Source organism: Aythya ferina, assembly GCF_964211825.1.
Source record: "Aythya ferina genome assembly, chromosome: 5".
Classification (NCBI taxonomy): Eukaryota; Metazoa; Chordata; class Aves; order Anseriformes; family Anatidae; genus Aythya; species Aythya ferina.
Window position 1 is genome coordinate 55704572 of NC_140301.1, and position 19177 is coordinate 55723748.

The 19177-nt window shown below is 40.0% G+C and overlaps 1 protein-coding gene across 7 annotated transcripts in view; it reads left to right on the forward strand.

Moving 5' to 3' along the window:
• The window catches only part of LOC311437968 (uncharacterized protein), a 223715-nt gene that overhangs the window by 143127 nt on the left and 61411 nt on the right, over positions 1-19177 (forward strand). For 3 of the 7 annotated variants that reach the window (XM_084521846.1, XM_084521847.1, XM_084521848.1), the window contains exons 1-2: positions 5884-6072; positions 9687-9809. In XM_084521846.1, coding sequence (XP_084377972.1) covers positions 9726-9809 — 84 coding nt within the window. In that variant the 5' untranslated portion in view covers positions 5884-6072; positions 9687-9725. Of the gene's footprint in view, positions 1-5883; positions 6073-6203; positions 6460-6590; positions 6686-9686; positions 9810-19177 lie in introns of those variants that run through there. The other 4 variants (XR_014693862.1, XR_014693863.1, XM_084521845.1 and 1 more) reach the window with 3 other exon arrangements.

A 19177-nucleotide genomic window follows, 5' to 3' on the forward strand; every position in this document is an offset into this window, starting at 1 on the left:
CTGAGTGAGTTCCTCTGTGCTCTGTTAGGTCCCCTTGCCTCTGGTCCTGCTGGCTATGGGGCAGCAGAGTGCCTGTGAGCAGGTATGGTGCAGGTACAGTGTGGTGTGGGTGCTGGAGACTGTGGTTGGATGGGGCCAACCCCATCTTTGTGACCATGGATGGTGTAGCCAGGTACTTAGGTGGGAGCTGATGCTGATCTGGAGCTATTGGAGGTCAAGGATTGGATCAGCCAGATTGCTCCCTCCTCTTTGCAGCTGCAGCTGGAGAAGGTGGCAGAGCTCTCTTTCTCCTGCATGCACGTCTTCAATCACCTGTATTGCTGGTATAGATTTTATTGAGTCTTGGCATCACTGGGCCTCTGCCTGTCTCTAGAAATTTCCTTCAAACACAGAAATGTACTGAGATGCATTAATACAAAACAAGCAGAAACGAAGAGAAGAGCAAGGTCCCTTGCTCTTAAACAAATATCTTGTCTCTCTAGTGTGTGGCCTTGCTGGCAAGACATGCTGTATTTCAAAGGGATGAAATGATTACATTAACCTAAACGTTTCTTCAGTGACCTCACTCCAGCTGTTGCCATGCTTACCTGCAAATACAAAAACAAACAGATGGGCTGGTGCTCAGCCAGGGAGTCAAGAAAGGTCTCCTTGGGGGGAGGAATGTTCACACCATAACTTTTTTTTTTTTTTTTTTTTTTTTTTTTTTTTTTTTTCCTTTTTTCCTTTTCCCTGCTAAGTTACTTAGACAGGAGTGCTGGAAAACCACCTGCTGTTGGGGAGCTAATGCACAGTGCCTCAGATCCTGTGCTGTGGCTTCTGACATCCTTGTTGGTAACCCAAACTTGGCCTGCAGTTCTGGGTTGACCCTGATAAGCAATGCTCCTTGTGGGCTGCTGGGGTGATGAGAAAGTGTTTGATACGGGAATGCTGCCTGCTATTAAAGGTGATACTGGCTATATTATATATCTGTTCTCAAGAGCTTTATTTGTGGGCTGTAGGTGATTTTTCAAAGCAGATTGCAGGTGTGTTGTCACTGCTCTTCTCTGAGCAGTATTTTGTCATTCCTGAACAAACCTTTTTTCTTCTTTCCAAATAACTGACATCAGAATATTAACTTAAAATTCATTGATGAAAGAACGACTAACAATTATTAAAAGAACAACAACAACAACACATATGCTACAGGATTTTCTGATGTGAAAAGCACACTTGAAAACAATTTATTCTGTATCATTTCTTTTGCCATCTCATCTCTAGCACACCTGGTGTGCGTGTATTAAGTGATGTGATTAATATCTGTCAGATATGGTTTGTTTTCTCACTAATTCTCTAGGAGTGTGGGAATCCTGAGAGACGAATGCCTTTTCAGTAGCATTCACCTTCTGCTTTCAGGTGCGTCTGAGGCTGTGTTTGCTGGAGATAGCTATGTTTCTTGAGGGAAGTGGAAATTGGACTCTACTGGGTGTTTCCCAAGAGAATCCTTTCTGCCCCGAAAATTCCTGTTGGTCAAATTCAAAGTAATCTATGGAGATGGAGGAGCACAGGAAGAGTTTTGATAACTTTTGCTTTCCTGCTAGCTTGACCACCCAGTAAGAGCCGAGGAGACTAAGTTCCCTAGCTCCCATACGTAACTGGTAGCAGCCCAGATCTGTCTCAGAGAGACCTAAAAGGTTTGGGGGCCTGAAAGCCCAGACTGCTAGCTACTGATCCTGGAGCTGTGCTGCAGCTGGGCTTCCAACCTCCCTTCAGGCTGTCTTGTTTCAAGTTAAGAAATCATCTTAATCAGCTCTGTGACTCTCCTGAATTCATAGACCTTAGCAGCTTTTCAGAGGGACTGCTGTGACTTCTGTTTCCTAGGATTCACGTGGCTCATAGCTTTGAGTTTTCATCTCTGGGAGGCTATCTCAGAGTAGGGGCCTGCTGGTGAGTGCAGGACCTCTGGTACTGGGGCAGGGCTCCCGGAGGGCAGCTGCCAACCCCACAGATGGCCTGTGGTCCAGTGGGGCCCGTGGCTTTGGCATTGCCAGCAAAGTGCTCCCACTGCTGCCAGTCAGTGGTATCTGGGCAGCCAGTGAGACTGTCCCACTTGGTGTACAGACTTGGAGCTTGTCTATTTTCTAGAAGGCTTGAAGGTTTTGTTCCAAACAGAAATGAAATCTTCTCTTAAATGGGCTCACCTCTGCCCAAACAGATGTGCAGGTGAAGTTGGTGTGCTCCTCTACAGCCTGTTCCATGATGTGTGACCAGTACCTGAAAAACCTAAACCACCTGTAAAGGTAAACTGTAACCTGGAAGAGTATCTGGAAGATTTAATTTAAAAGCATCTGTTTAAAATACTGGTCATAGCTATGTATTAGTGTTGTCTTTGCCTTTTTGCTTTCAGAACTTACGATCTGATTGCTGTCGTCATGAAGTCCACCTTATACCTTTTCAAAGGGGTTATTCAGAAGATGTAAATTTGTTCCTACCTTGAGGTCTGTTTGCATCACCTGAAATGTTTACAGTGGCCTTTGTTTAAATGGGAATCAGGGTTTGAACTGCAAATATATTTACTATGGTAAAGAAACACAAAGATATCTTGGGTCTATTCTGGGTTTATTAATGAGGAAGATACCATGACTTCATTGTTTTATTCTCAGCCTACAGAAGTGTAGCTAAGAGGCTCTTTGTCTGTGTTTTCAGTTTTGATGCAGCCAGTAGAGAAAAAAATACGATTTCCTTGGTCACATACAACAGCTTCCTTCTGTTGTTTCCTCCTTACATTTAGCTTTTGTTCTTGTTTTCATATGTTTTCATTTCTTTGAATAAATGGATTTATTTTAATTTAATTAATTAATTATTTTTTTAAGAAAGCAGTGTTCAAGCAAACGACTCTTGTTTGAAACACAGAAAATGAATAGGGCCCTGCAACTAAACAGGCTGTAACATGCATTCAAAGCTGATTGTCTGAAATGCTGGGGCTCTACTCCGCCCCCTCTGTTCTGCAGTTGTGGGCTTGAAAGCACCTCAGGCAAGAGACTGTTGGAGCAGTGAGAGCTCTGAAATTTTTGTTTGCATAAATTCATAATTAAATACTCTGGTGTGAAATAGAAGGGGAAAAAATGTTTTCCCTGCTGCTTAGCAATTCTAAATTGGTTGGCTCTTTCTGTTGGTGGGGGCAGTGAAATGCTGTCAGACCCAGAAATGCTTATGTTTATCTGGGAATGCAGCAATGCCTTTGCTCTTGTTTTACATGTACAGAATATACATTCAGTGAAGCACTGAGGGAGTGTATCATTCAGAATGGGAATCAATTAATAATTCAGGTCTGTTGTACCCTGACATACACAATAGTATGGCATCAGTCTAGTAATTGTACAGAGGGAAGCATAGTCCATCAATCACTTTGTTCTTCCATCAAATTTTGAATAATTGTTTATTTCTATTTTTCTGATTTGCCCTGGAAAATCAACTTCTTCAAGCTCTCAGTGGAATATTTTCCCTTGAGAAAGCAAAGCTCTATTAAAATCCTTTCTCCTATATTCTTAATTGATGTTGAATGGTAAAAAAATCTCAGAACATATTCACTGTATGGATTAGGATATATTTAGTAATTGCTCCTTTTTTTTTTTTTTTTTTTTTTTTTTTTTTCCTAATAGTGCTGGGATGTAACTGCTTCTAGGGATAGAATGCAATTATATACCTGAATATACTTGAGAAAATACTTGAAGACTGTATGGTCAAGATTTCGTATATTCAAATCTTTAGAAATTTTAAACAAAAATATGATGATGTAGAAGTATTTGCTTTCACATTGCAGATTATCAGGTGAATTAGTAGTATTTGTAGAGCTGCATTTACATGTAGCAGGTGTATTGAGTATACTGTAGGTCCTGGATCAGACCCTTGGACCAAGCTACAGCCAAGTTTTAATTCCAGGTTACCCTGAATCTGACACGGTAGTGTCCTGAACTTGGGCATGACAAATCCAGGACTTTATCTAGATGTGCCATTTAGGTACCTTGTCTCCGGGTGTTGTCCCTTGTTGTTGACAGTGTTTTTCCATCTCTATTTATTGTTCTCTGTTTGTGTTGGAGGGACCTTTCTCAGGAAATATATATATATGTGTGTGTATATATATATATATATATTATTTTTTGTGTGTGTGGAAATACCAACTAGTAGCATTAACAAAATAGACTTGCTTTTAGGAGTTCAAGTCAGGACGGCATCCCATGTTGTTGGTGCCCGTGAGATTTGGGTTATGCTTGCAGTCTTGCCACTAATCAGTTGTGATTTACAGTAAGTCACCCTACTTCTCCATGCTTTTGCTTGCTTTGTCATCCTTTTTTTGGTGTTACCAAGTACACGTTATTAAGGGGAAAGGAAAGAAAGACAAAGTGTAGTCCTTTTCACTCCTACCAACTCTTCCATATTCAAATCAAATCCGTATCCTCTCTGTTCATCTAAGAACAGTAATCTCTTTGGGGAAAAGACTGCAACTTAATATATATTGAGTTTGTACAGCTCCAACCACAGTACCAATCTCGGCCTAGACAGTGTTATCCAAATCCTAAGGAATTTTAAATAATTATGGTGAGAATTTGAAGCTTTGGCTGCTTTGGGAAAGCAAGCTCTCTTTCAAATCAGTGCCAGTCTAGACAGACAGTCATTGCATCCTGGACTCTGTATTGGCAAACCCTCCTGACCTGCCTCTTGCTGTTTCCTGGACAAGCTGCAGATGCTCCAGGAATTTCTTTAATGGGGGCCCAGTGGCTGATGGTGGCTGCTTGCAGCCACATCCACAGTGTTTCTGTATGGAATTAGGCTTGATGGAGTCACAGAAGCAGCATCCTGCAGGTAAACCACAGGTTGCAGATTTATGGTTTTAAATGGATGGTCTGTACTGGGGCAACCGTGCTCTGGCCCAGCTGCTTTGGGTTTCTTGTTGCGTACTCCCCAGAGGCATCAGATAGCACCCAAAAATATGAGAAAGGGATAGAAAGGAAACAAAAAGGCTAAGGATGTTGAATTTGAAGAAATTTCTACCATGAGGATAAAAGCACCAGAAAGACACTAAAACCTGTCACACGTCAATCATGCAAAGGGTAGGAAGCATACATAACGCAGTTAATGCTCTGAGCAAAGGGGAAATTCAAAACAACTAGTCTCTGGGTATTAATTATATACTGAACTGCTAATAAGTTGGAGACAGCATGAGCATCAACTTTTGATGCATATCTGCCTTGGAAGACAAATACAATGAAGGATAAGACAATTTAGAGTAGTCTAACATTAACCAGGGCAGTACAGGTAAAGTTAGTAAGCAGTGATGGCACTGCACCTGTACAAATACTCCTGCCCTTTTCAGTGCACTTGCTGGCAGTGATGCACAATAAAGGTGCATTGATCTTTTTTTATCTTCAAACCAGTGGTAAGGTCTGAAATACTGAGTGAACCAAAAGACCTCATTAACTTCAGCTATCAACAACACTGTCTATTTTTTTTTTTTTTTAAAGTTAAAAATCCCAAGCATCATCTCAAACAGTCCCTCTCTCATTATCTCAGCCCTTCCTGGAGAAGATCAATAAACAATTTGCATATTTTTTATCAATATTTAATGTAATGCAGCAGGATGCTTTTGATGGCTTGGGTCCTTCTGTGCACTCTTTTAACATGACAGAGACTAAGAGCCCAGCAGGTGCTCAGGTGCTGGGGTCAGTTCCTAGTTAAAAACATTAGGGATTGGTCTGGCTAAATAATCTACAGCTGCCCATCCAAGGGCAGGAGTGAGAGCTCACAGAGCATGGTGATGAATTTTAACGATCCAGGAAGACAAATGAGCCTGAGCTGCCATGCAATTAGTGGGCTGTGGAAAGATGTGTTGGGTCTAAATGAGGGACATGATCTGCTCTTGACTCTCAGTGTGGTAGGAGCCCTCCCTCTGAAGGCCGTAATGAGGAAGGTAGATGAGATCCCAAACAGGTTGACAGAACAATTAAGGGGAAAATGGGAGTTGATTCAAAATGCAGTGCTTCCATCGATGGCACAGAGCTTTCCCTTTAAGAAGTCTGTATTGCTCTTCAGAAGTGGGCATGTGCCTAAGGATTTCTTTCACTTTCTGCATACTTATTTATATATCTAATTTCATTCTCAAATCAAGCCTCAGTTAAATAAGAAAATAGCTCAGAAGGAAAGGCCTAGTTCTGATCTTACTTACACAGGTATAAATCAGGAACAAATCCTCCAACCTGTCTGCAATGGGAATGAATTCCAGGCTGGTGTATCTTGTGATGATCTGTGATTAGTGCAGTAGACGAAAGGCAGTTTCCATCCAGTGATCAGACTATTGTTCGAGTCTGCTTGATTGAGACTTTAAAGCTCTTTGATGAATGTGGGTACTTGGAACAGCTGAAGAAGAGGTTCCTGAGGTCTGCCTGAAGGAAAGTTATTCCTCTATCTCTGAAGAAATAAAAACAGGTATATTTTAAAAAGTGCTATAAGAAAAGAATATAAATGTTAAAAATGGATTATATTTATAAAGGAATCAAACTATGATTACTGGCTAGGCTCGAGAAGACTGCAATCTTACCTATTTCATTTGCAAACAGGGAGCACTCAGGTAGTACAAATAATGCACCAGGAATAATCCATTCAAACAATTTGAGTCCTGCTTTTCTTCTGGAACAATATCAAAAAGAAGAAGGTAATTTACTTGAACAGTGCTTGTTATTTAAACATAGTTAGCTTTTTGACAGAAGATGATTATAAACATTTTATTTTGGAAGTGCATCAAAGAGGTATGGTTTTGTTGGTAGGACAGATTTGGCACTTCTGTTTTATTAGTGGTAATTTGCCACATAGATGATACGGTGTTTTTTCCTTTGTCTGACTGGACAGTGTCACAACCAGTGTGGATACTTGCGTGCAAAAATTGAAGTTAGGTTTCTACAAACAGTGTTGCGTATTGTGGTATTTTATTCAGAGTCGATATTGAGCTGATGAATGATGGCATGCAGTCAGTTTGTTTTTCATGGAGGTAAACACAATTATGAAATAAACAGAGCCAGAGAGAATTCATATTCAGAGTCAAGGAAGTGGATATGGAAGATTTTCTTAGAATGGCAGAATCATGGAATATCCTGGATTGGAAGGGACCCACAGTCATCAAGTCCAACACCTGGCTCCACACAGGACCATCCCAAAATGAGACCACATGTCTGAGAGCGGTGTCCGAATGCTTTTTGAACTCCATCAGGCTGAGTGCTACGACCACTGTCCTGGAGAGCCTGTCCCAGTGCCTGACCACCCTGCATCTTCGCTGGTTTTCACTGTATCTTCACAGCATGACTGAGAAATGAAAAACAAGGAAGCGAGAATGCTTTCTAACTATCCATAAAAAGCAGTGAGAGCCTGTCTGTCTATGGGCTAAAACAAGATCAAGAGATGTTTATGTTAATGTTCAAATAGACTGTGAAAATCTAGAAGGAAACCAGAGACGGTGGTGGTGGTGGTTGGTTTTTCTTCTCTATGCTGTCCAGAGGACTGGCTACCAGTTAATAGCATGAATACAGCCTCTTGTACTGGCGAGTACAATCATCAAGTGAAAGAAAAATCTGGGGAAATGATGCCTGCTGGGAAAACACTATTTTCACTGTACCGTTTTCCTCCATCATTGTCTTTGTTACGATTGCTCCATACAGAGGCCTGAGCTGTAAGGTCAGTTTATGCCTATAAGAACTATTTTGGCTTTGAGCCCTGTATTTGTATTGTGAACCACTACTTTGATACATGCAGAGATATACAGTGGACAAAAGTATTGCTTTAGCTTTGGAATACTTTGTGAATAATAAAAAAAAAAAAAAAAAAAAAAGGCAACAAATACAGGAAAACAGAACTGTTTTATGTTTCTATACATTATAGTAAATAGATACTTTCAACTCTAGATTAATTTTCTAACTGATTCATTTGCTAGAGCTTTTTGTTTTAAGATGTGCCTGATCTTGTTTCCCATTAAAAAAAATTTCCCCTTAAACATACTTTTTAGCTATCTTTGTTTAGACCAGCTGATTAGCGTTTTACTCTTGAACATAATAATCTGTATACATGCAGGTCTGTCTTCTAGAAGATTTCCACTTTCCAAACTTCATATTTGTGCATGGTGCTTAAAAATGCTGACAATTCTTGGGATGCTTAGGGATCCCCTTTCATCTAGAAGGGAGAAAAATGCCGTGGGGGGAGGGGGGGGAGTAGCCAATCAAATAAATTCTCAGCTTAATTTCATGCAACCCTTGCTGCAGACTGATTAGCTCAAACTAACTGTTGTATGAATAGACCAAATAAGTTAGTGTTACACAGAAATCCACTACTTCAGTTTATCCAAGTTATCAGTGCAATTTTTTGCTTTTTGCTCTGTATGTAAATATGAGAAGACACTTTTAACTCGGATTAGGAAGAGGTGACCATTGACTAAGAATACCTTTGCAGCTAGAACCCTGCCTGGGAGTTGGCTAATACAGGTTTAATCAAGATTTGCTTGGCTATTTTTTCCCCAGCAATTTCCCTCCGTATTTCTGCTTTTCTAGCTAGATCTATAAATATTGAATCAGTTCCCAGGTAATGGAAATCTTGGCCACTTATTGCCTAGACGGTTTGTTGCAGAGCAGAGAACAGTGGTTGTAAGATAAAAGTTGCACAAAAATCCAGAGCTGTGCACAGCTGAGGCTGGTGGCAAGCTCTGTAATTATTCAAAATGTCAGCTGATGCTAGACGCCTCTGATAATGGAGAATGTACCCTCTATATTAAAGGGACTATTGACCCTTTCTATCAAATACAGTGACACTGTACATTTTTTCCCGGGCCAAAGCTGGGGTGTTCTGCAAATGCTCAGAATCTAAAGGTAATTAATTCTTTGGAAGACTGGTCCAGTTAAGATGGATGATTTCTTAAATAAAGGACTCAGACTTGTCCTTCACAGCCAATCTTGAAGATACTGGACTTACTGGCACCCCATTAGAATGACAACAGTGAAAGATAGAGATATCTTTTGACCTTGATATTTCCAAGTTGTTTTACTGTCAGTATGGGTGGATGGCTTTGTAAGGGCCCTCTGACTGTCTTAGCAGAAAAGTAACATTCAGCCTTATTTTGACATTCATGGAGCTATTCCATATTGCTCCACCAACAGTCAAATTACATTGCAAACTATAAATTTTGTAGTGCTTGGGCAAAGAGATTTTACACCCTCTGGATGTTAGATAAAGTAGACTTCTTGCTAGATAGCAGAACTGAAACAAGCTGGGAGACATCAGCAAAGGGTACTTTTCATTGATCTTGGTAGATTTTGAAAGAGGGACTCTCATGCTAATGAGCACTTTCATAATATGTTTTGAGATCTGCTGATGAAAATTGCTGTATGGGGTGGTATAACAATGAGGACTGCTGGCATTGAGTATGGAGGAAATTAGTGAGGAAAAAGTAAAGCTGGAATTATTTCTGAAATTGCTTGAACTATGGACACTTGAATTACTGTACTCTTCCAAGATTACTGCTGCTAGTTGTGGCCTAGGTATGTTTCGACTGGCTTTTCATTTGTGCTTTCTATCTCTAGAATCACAATGAAAGCAACTGTTTCACTTATTCATTGTGTTGTGTTTTTTTCCCCACATGCTACATCACACATTGTATTTTTTCCTTTAACCATTAGGAGCCAAAGTGTGTCTGTTTTGCTGCTGTTAACAGCCAGATGCTCCCCAGAAGAGATTCACTGACTGCATTGAAATCTCTGCTGTGGGAACACAGTTCATCATCTGGTCCTTTACACATAAAGGTGAACTTCTTTTATTCAAAGAGAGGCGCAGCTACAGACCAGGACACTGCTTATAACATAAGAGGGCTACATCAGATTCTGCTGTGGGTATCGAGCAATATTTTAGCCAGCAAGACCCTTTGAAACCAACAGAAATACTTTTGAATAAATGCAAGGGGTTGTGGAATCCCAATCCTTGGAGATGCTCAAAAGTTGACTGAATGATCCCTTCAGCAACCTGAACAGAATTTGCCCTCCTCTGGTTGGATCAGATAACCTTTAGAGGTCCCTGCTCAAATTTAGTCTGTGATTCTAAGATGAACAAAAGGCAGTAGAATACGGTCCTGCAGTACTTATAGACAGACTTGTTAAACACTCAGAGACTCCATGTATGTTACACAGCCTCTGTGCATTTTGTTGCTCTCAACAATTTTAAAATGTAATAGAATTTCAGTGAAAGCAAATGTTCACATTTTGCATACATGCATTATTAGGGGGAAGAGTGAACATGTGCTAATAGATTTTGACTAAGAGCTTTGAAGTTGTGCTTGGCCATGAATGGTGTTTTATTTCTTTAAAAAGAGCAATAGCTAACATACAATATTTAATGCACGACAAACAAGGTATGGGAGTTACCAGTGATATTAAAGCCATATACTTGAATGTTGCAGCTTCCGGAACCCAGCATTAGATTTTGTCTCCTGTTCACTTTCCCCTCTCTCCATCAGTTATATCAGCTTTGGGTTACTAAAGCTCATAAATCGAGGTGCAGCACAGCTCTTAACAATCTCCAAAATGCTGGCAACCTTTACACAGCGCAGTGTGCTACTCTGCAGCTCTTTCAGGGTGCTGGAATGAATATAACTGTATGGGTATGATGGCTTTCCGATCTACTAAGCTTTAAGCCTCAGTGAAGCTGCCAGGGCTGGCTTTACATCTAGCTTGTTACAAGCTGCTCTTTGACCTATGCTAAAGGCAGGCATGCTGTACAAGAAAAGCTGGCCTTAAACACCGGCTTGTTTCCTAACTTTCTTTAACAGAAAAAAAACAGTTGTGTAGCTTCCTCCTCTGTGAAGGGCAATTGAGTGGTTTTGTTGTTGCTCTGGAGATGTGCTCAGAAGGCCTTAGCTTCAGGACTTTGTTCAGTTCTGTGCTCTCTACTACAAGTGAGTAGGGGATAAACTGGAAGAAATCCAGAAAACAGCAATTAGCAAGCTAGACAGTATGATTAAAAATTGAATGAATAGGGATTGTTTAGTCTACAGAAGAAAAGTCCAATGGGGATAGGCTAATAGTCTTCAAATACATAAAACCCCTTCTGCTGGAGGGAGGAAGGAAATTATCTCTTCTTGTCTGATAGCAATAAACAAGAATTGATGCACTTGTACTGAAGTAAGGAAATTTCAGGCTACACATTAGAAACAATTTTTGAACGGTAATAGTATGAGTATTATACTAGGCTTATGTGGAGTATGTACTTCTAACAAATCTATCATCCTTCTGTGGTCTCTTCCATTCCTGTAATTCTGTTTCCACAAGAACTATGATTTTGAACACGTGTGTGAGAAGGAGGAATGCTTTGTTGGGAAATGAGGAATGTAATAGGGGTTAAATCCCAGCTTCTCTGCAAACTTCCTATGTCATCTATGACAAAACAACAACCAAAAAAATCTATAGAGTTCCAATTTTCAAAGTAAAGGTAATGTTTTATTTCTTTTCTCCCTTCACTTTGTCTATGTGGATGATAAACTGTTTGGATAGGACCACTGTCTCTTTGTACAATTCTTCCAGTAGAGCTCTTTGCTTGGCCAAGGTTTGTAGGCAATAATGGCGTAGACATGATTGTCCTATTAATAATTTCACACACCAGAATTCTGATTTCTGCACCTGCCTGTATCTTCCTTTGATTATACTGTATTCTCTCTGTTCTGGGAAGATCCCAAGGTCTTTGTTGTCTTTTCTTCTACTTTTCTCTGCCTAATAGTGATTACTTTTCTTCTCACATATCAAAGAATACATCACCTCCACCTGGAATTAATCTGGCATATTTGTCTGCATTGTGTTTTTTAGTTCCTTGGCTTCTCTCTATTTTTGGAGTACTTTTAAGTGACATTTTTTTAATATAAAGTGAAGCTTTAGATGTAGATAAAAATAAATAACTGCTGATCAGCACTGTGATGGACACAATTTTATGGTTGCTAACTGATCCTGGCCTCACTGGAGTTATTGCAAAGACTTCCAGTGACCTCCCTGTGTTATTCTAGCTTTTCATAGTTGCGTTCATCAATCACGTTCCTTCAGCGTAGCTGCAAATCTATTTTGTCCTCTATAATTTTGACATAAAGTGTTGGCACTGCCTCTCTGATCAGGACTCAGCAAAATTCCATCTGGGGCTCTCAATCCCTTCCAAATCCCCCTACATCCCAGTCCACAACCTTTCCCCCCATATATTAACTTTGAAAAAGCCCTGGAATTAGCAGTGGATCAAACTCTGGCACCATATGAGTGAGCTGGAGCATTTGGCTGTTAATTCAGATTTGTTATCCTTAGTAGCTGTAGCTACTAAGTGCATCTTGTAACTGACAGGTTTACACTGCCGCTCTTCTGAGGTGGATTAGCTAACTCTGGCTTTGCCTTGATTGAACACCTTCATGGTTACAGATGCATCCATGCATCATTACTCAAAATAAATGCTCCTTTTTGGAGAAATAAATTAGGTTTGATTCAAGGATAGTGAATTGGTTGGTGCCAGCTGCATTTCTTTGAGCTTTAGAATAGCCTGTGTCATCCCTGCTGGCAGAAATTAAATTGTGATGTTCAAGGGACAGTCACCGTAACTGTTTCATTGGAAAATTACCAGACAGACAGACTCCTCTCTGACCTCCCTCTCCCTCTGAAGAAAGTTTTTGAGCCAGTTTTAGGCATTTGGTGCTCCTTGTACAGTCAGTAAACAGAAATAACCTAGCAGGCGGCCTGGTGCTTAATGCAGTTACTCAGGAAGTGGAGACTTTGTGCTGTTCATTTGCTGGCATGAAAAGGGCCAAAGAGAGGACTCCATTTACTATTTTATAGGCCTGGCTGTGAGGCAGCCAACCTCTACCCATCCTTTTGAAACTGTGCAGAATAGATTTCAAGAGTGAAAGGAAGCAAGAGAGTTTGTTTGTATAGGCAGCGTTTTGAGGGCAGTGCAGTGAGAGGGTTCAGGAAAAGAAGTTGTGTTTTCCAGCCATGACACCTGAGCCTGCTCATGCATTTTGAATGTAAAAAGTCTCCAGAGGAAAAAAATGTAATCAGTGTTGAGATGCAGTGCTTTATGTTGAGCACAGCACATCCAGTGTTTGCTGAGCTTGGTCTAAGCTTGCCCGATGGATCCGGCCCTTCAAGGGGTTCATCTGGTCACCTCCCTGCTTTACCTCTGAATCCTGTTGCTTATTAAACTAAAGCATCTAGCTGCTTGGATCTATTTTTCTTTTCCAGTGCATGAAAACACTTGCATTTAGATAGCCAGGGAAATCTATATTCCAGAATTCAGATGCTTATTGATGCTGGATGGCTCTGAGAAGCATACACTGTTGGAGACACTAGCTTCTAATTTACACTGAAGTCCAATGTCTAGAGGAATTCTTGTGGCCAAAAGCTCACCCTATATCCTGCTCTGTGCATCAGCATGTAGAAACAGTAGCTCTCTGTGCAATGAGGATAACTGAGTTCTGTACTTATTTCATAATTTCATTTAGGTTGTTATGGTCCATGGGTTTTGAAGAAAGCAAGATAGTGGTGCCATGATCCTTTGGCACGATATTGTTGTACCAGACATCCAAACCACAGCAAACACTGAATGCAGTTGGAGCCCTAATACTGTATCTTATGACTCCCTTATAGCTGGGAACAGGTGGCATCCATTAAATATCTGCACTTGGTTATAATATCCATTACCACTATATCTCAAACCAGTCTCAGCTGCAACTTCTCCACCGTAGGAAAGAAAAGAGATTCCAGCAATATTGCAGGCAGAGCTGGAAGAGTAATCGGTTATTAAAGTGGCCTGTTTTTTTGTGTTTTCCCATTAGTAGATCTCTTCCCTTTGTTGATGACCTTATGAAACATTACGCATATCTTAAAAATATAATCAAGAAGCTCTAGAAAACTGAGCTTCTAAAACAGCCTATTTCTGAAGGATTTACAGGCCAGTTACAGCAAGGGAGGAAAACTTCTGCTGAACTATCTCCTTTATGCAATGACATCCTTTCTTACCAGTCAAATTGGTAATTTCAGTGTTTTCTGTGATCAGCAAAGCTTTGGGGAAATATTTTCACTGCACATAAAAAAGGACATGCATCTGTTCCTTTAAAGGATGAGGCAAACTCAAAATATTGCCATGTGGCTTGCAAGTTAAAGACTGCAACTTCTCCCTAGTGTGCCTGTGTTCACCAGATTCATCAAATCTAAAATAAATTATAATTTCCCAGGCTATTGTGTTTAACAAAGCTTTGGAGACATCAGTTGTCTTATTAACATTTATATTCCATTTTTTTGACTAATATTATCTCAGAGAAATTAAGGGAAGCTTATTAGTATTTGAAATAGTGGAAAGAATGTTTTTTGTCTTCTTAGTGGTTAATGAATTCTGTGCTGTGTGCATTCGTATGCAAAATGAAATCACATTTTTCCTCATTTTCAAAATTTATTGGGGGTGCAGTCTTGGTACTGAAATTATATTTTATTCTAAAGAAATATTGTCAAACATCCAAGGATTTGAGGGGGTACATGGTTTTTCTCTATTACCTTTCATCTACAGAACAATAGGGGAAGATACCTACTGGCAAATTAAAGTAAGTGCACCTGCCTAAAAAAAGGGGAATAGCAAAAAAAGACTTCCTCTCTTATCACATAGCATGTACACATATTTATATTTCATCTGGATGGCCATTTCTTTGCAACAGATGATTGATTATTGTGAATCTTCACAGTGTTAAGTAGTATGTAAGAGTGACCAGACTGAATTTGGAACTCCATTCATTCTTTTCTTAGCTCTTTCCGTCCACATATGTTGTGTTTTTATTTTATATATATATATATATATATATATATAGTTTTCTAGTTTCTGCAGCTTCTGTGGTACAAAGTGAAAGGTGTATCCATATAAAGAGGGCAATTAGTATGCACTACTTATGATTAAACCACCCCTTTAAAAGGCTATACTAAATAGACTCTTGTCCATTTATCATATGAATGTTTGGAATATTCGGTAATATAAACCTGTAGTGCCTGCAACACTTCACAAAATAACTCTTATTCCTAGAGTTACAGCATGTAATAAACCTATGTTGAATCCCTAAGTGCACCCTAACTACATGGAGCATTATCATACTCAGTGGGAATTTTATGTGCTTGAGAATCATGGAAAGTAGCTATTGTACCATAAATTCCTTCATGCAGGGGTCATTCTCTCTCCTCTTGCTGATCCTTGGGAACAAATAATCATATTAACTAAATATAATGCATATCTCAAATCATGCAGTGGTAATTGTTTCCAGTGGAGTTGCTATATCCCATAGGTTTTAATACAATACTCTAGATTTCATGGGAAATGAACAAATAATTCATGTTGCCCCCATAAAATTTCTCTCTGACCCTGTCTCTGATGCATGATTCTGCGTGATGCACGTATGAACAGAAGAGACTTAAAAGACAAGAATGCTGTTCTCTGTAGTGCTTTGCTTTAGACTGGGTTGTGTTTCTGGATATTGCTCTACTGCATTTGATATGAATACTATAAACAACCTTTCCCCAAGCATAGCTTGGATATAGATCACATGGTGTGTTCAAAACTCAGCCACTGCAATGTTTACTCTGCATTATTTTTAAATGTAAACAAAGCAGACAAAGCAGAATATTTGTATTCAGTGTGTAGTATTCCCATCTGATTGTGCATCTGTAAATTTGTACTTTTTGCCTGCCTTTCTTAGAAGATATGTTGGGATGAAGTGCAGTTATTTATATACGATACAGGAATATAATCACAGTATTTCTCTTTGCAAGATGTATACAGGACTACACTCAGAAATATTACCCTTTTGCTGTTGCAACCTCCTTTATATCCACCTGTATCTCTGTATTACCCCGCTGCAGACTGGGTTATTTTGTGTCATGTTGAGCTGGACCTTGCCCTGTCAGCTCTACGCTCTCCTCTTACAATGGCACAAAGCAACAGCTTTGCTTAGTGAGAGCACCCCGAGGCTGCTTGCAGTTGCCTGAGCAGGGATGGTTAGTAAGGATAATGCCTTTCCTCTGCAACTGTGGTTTAACTTGGCCCCACGATTAAGGCCCATTTTCTGTAAAACAGTCATGGATACAAAGCCATTCAGTCAACGCCTTTCATAGCACAATGAGCTCTTCTCTTACCATTTTTTTATTTTTTATTTTTAATATTGGTGAAGATTTCTGATTGAGAGGAAAAAAAAAACAGGCATGCATTTGAGCAAGTCAGACTCCTTGTACACAGGCAAAACAGGCCATTAGAAAATCTGAGAGAAATGACTAATATCTGCAGGAATGTTCTGGTGTGTCCTGTCATCTTTTGGGATGCAGCAGGAAGGTATCCAGTATTCAAATGCGAGCTGTATTGCTGGTCAGAGCCATTACTTCTCCACCAACCTAAATGTGACTTTGACCATTTGCAGCAGGTTAAGTCTGCTGTCAAATGTGTGTAGAACCAGTTCCTAATGTGAGTGAAAATGCCCCATGTGACTCAAAGCAGTGTTCCAAAAAATTCAGAATTTTGACTTTCTCTGAACTTTTTAGCAAAAGCATCAACAAAGCTTGTCAAACAGCCTTTATCCTTAGTCTTACGATGAGATGAATTATTTCTTGAGAGGAATGTCAATCCTGGAGCTTTCAGATATTTGTGCCCACTTGTCATAAAATAGTTGAGCTCCAAGTTAAGACTTTCCCCCATTTACCCAGGAGTCATTTCTTTATCAGATACCATCATCCTTTTAGCTGGGGTAGAGTTAATTTGCTTTGTAGAGGCTCATAGGAGGCTATGCTTTGGATTTTTGATGCAAATAGTGGTGCTAACAACGGGTGTTTTAGTTGGTGCAGAGCAGGGCTCACAGAGAGCCAAGGACTCTCCTCCTCCTTGTGCTGCCCAGCCAGTGAGGGGACTGGGGTACACTAGGGACTGCTAGGGGACACAGGCAGCACAGCTGGCCCGGGCTGGCCAAAGGGACATTCCACGCCACATGGCATCACGCTCAGCAATAAAAACCTGGGGTAAAGAAAGGGGAAAGGGGAGACTTTCGGAGCGATGGCGTTTGTGCTGAGTCCTGCTCTCCTGGGAGTGGCTGACACCTGCTTGCTGATGGGAAGCAGCAAACGAATTCCTGGTCTTGCTTTGTTTGCATGCGTGGCTTTTGCTTTACCTAGTGAACTATCTGCGTGTCAGCTCATGAATTCTCATACTTTTACCTTTCTGATTCTCTCCTCCATCCCAGCTGGGGAGACTGAGCAAGTAGCTGTGTGGTGCTGAGCTGCCTGCTGGGCTAAACTGTAATAGAAGCAGTTGAGAAAATCGTTAAGAAAAACAAGGGAGACCTCTTATTTCTTAGAGGGGAAAAAAAAAAAAAAAAAAAAAAAAAAGATGAAGTAAAATATAATACTTAGCAAAGACTTTGCAAGTCCCTTTGCACAGAAAATCCCAATCTACATTTAAATGGGGCCATTTTGAAAGCATGCGTGGGCATGTGTGGGTCAGTTCTCTGCGTAAGAACAACAGGGATGGTAAAGTTTTATTGCGCAGGGTGACTGATACAGAGTAAATCAGATATTCAAACAGAGACAGATCATATGGCATGTGAAGCATAAACCACTGAATAGCCTGATGCTCTGCAGGAGCTATGTCTGGTATCCTTGCATGCTAAAATTGAGCTTAGTGAATGTCTAGGGCTGGTTCCAGCTTTCATTCAGTCAAACCAAATGTGGCTGCATTGGAAGACTGAGATACTTGTGCAGTCGAGTGCTAGTGAAGTCAGCATGTTCCTTGAGCAGCTTGGAAAGTGTTTGGCTTGGCATTACCTCACCTAATGTGCACCCAGCATTAAAACTTCCCCTGAAGCAATACGTTTAATTGCATGCTCTACTGAAGAAAAAGAAGTCTAATTGGTCCCAAATTCATTCTATCAATAAAAGCATTTTTTTTTCTAATCTAAATACAAAGTATTTAGAGAGATTTCTAGACAACTTGAGATAAAATACATCTTGTGTTAGTTATGTGCATCTTTACTGCTTATACCAAACAATGGCTTTTATTAGAAGTCTAATCTGTTTTTCTTAAGAAAATCCTGGATAAATATTTTGCATGCTATATTCTAATATGAGTAAGTTTGCTTTTTCCATTATTGTCTTATTTATTATAATATACTGTCAGGAGAAATGCTAAATTTATCTGTAGCATTGTTCATTACTGTTTTAGCAAACAATGACAATATTCTTTAAATTGGGCCATTGTGTTAATTGAGAGGGTAGATTTTTATTCTCATGGTTCAAGCTTCCAGAAAAAAAAAAGGCAACAAACAGAAAACAACAAACAAAAACCAGCAAGAAAGCTGGGCTCCTTTTCCTTCCCGTTCTGTGTTTAAAGACCTATAGCAGCATGAATGAAACATCACCAAACAATTGCATCCCCCCAGGCCCCAGGGAGCTAACGTATTTTATCAGCATTTACAATGAAAAGAACAAATATCAGAATCTCAACATTACTGTGACTTCAATTCTCCTCCCCCTGCATTATTATTTTTTTTAAGCTCATTTTATAGAGCTGCAGGTTGCAATTCCCAGCTCTGTGCAGGAGAAGCCCTCATAATGAGTCAGAATTCACAAACACACGCACGCACCCCACATACACGTACACACATACATATATTTTTCATGGTATAACCAAAGATGTTATCTCGGTAATTCTCTATTCACTGTGCTACACCTCTTCCCACTAATCCAATGCAGAACCAGATTATGAACCCAGCCTTTTGAAGCCTTGATGTTATTTTGCTTGATAAATTGGGCACAAGACTAAAATTGAAAAGAAATCCTGTTTTTATTATTGGAGACAAATCTAGCAAGCAGGAAGCATATGTTGTGCTTTGGACCACATGCTGGGGAGAGGGAGCTAGAGGGCTCTCACACCAATCAGTTACTTCAAACAATACCCGGCGTCCACCTGGGACAGAGCCTGTGCCATTAGTCTTGACTGGAGCAGCCCTCTAATGCCACCAGGCAGCCCCAAGGAGCAGAGAAACCCACCTGACAAAATGTCACAAGGAAGAAAGGAAAAGAAATAATCAATACGTTGGGTATTGATTTGCATTTTCTTTCCCTTACAATTTGATACA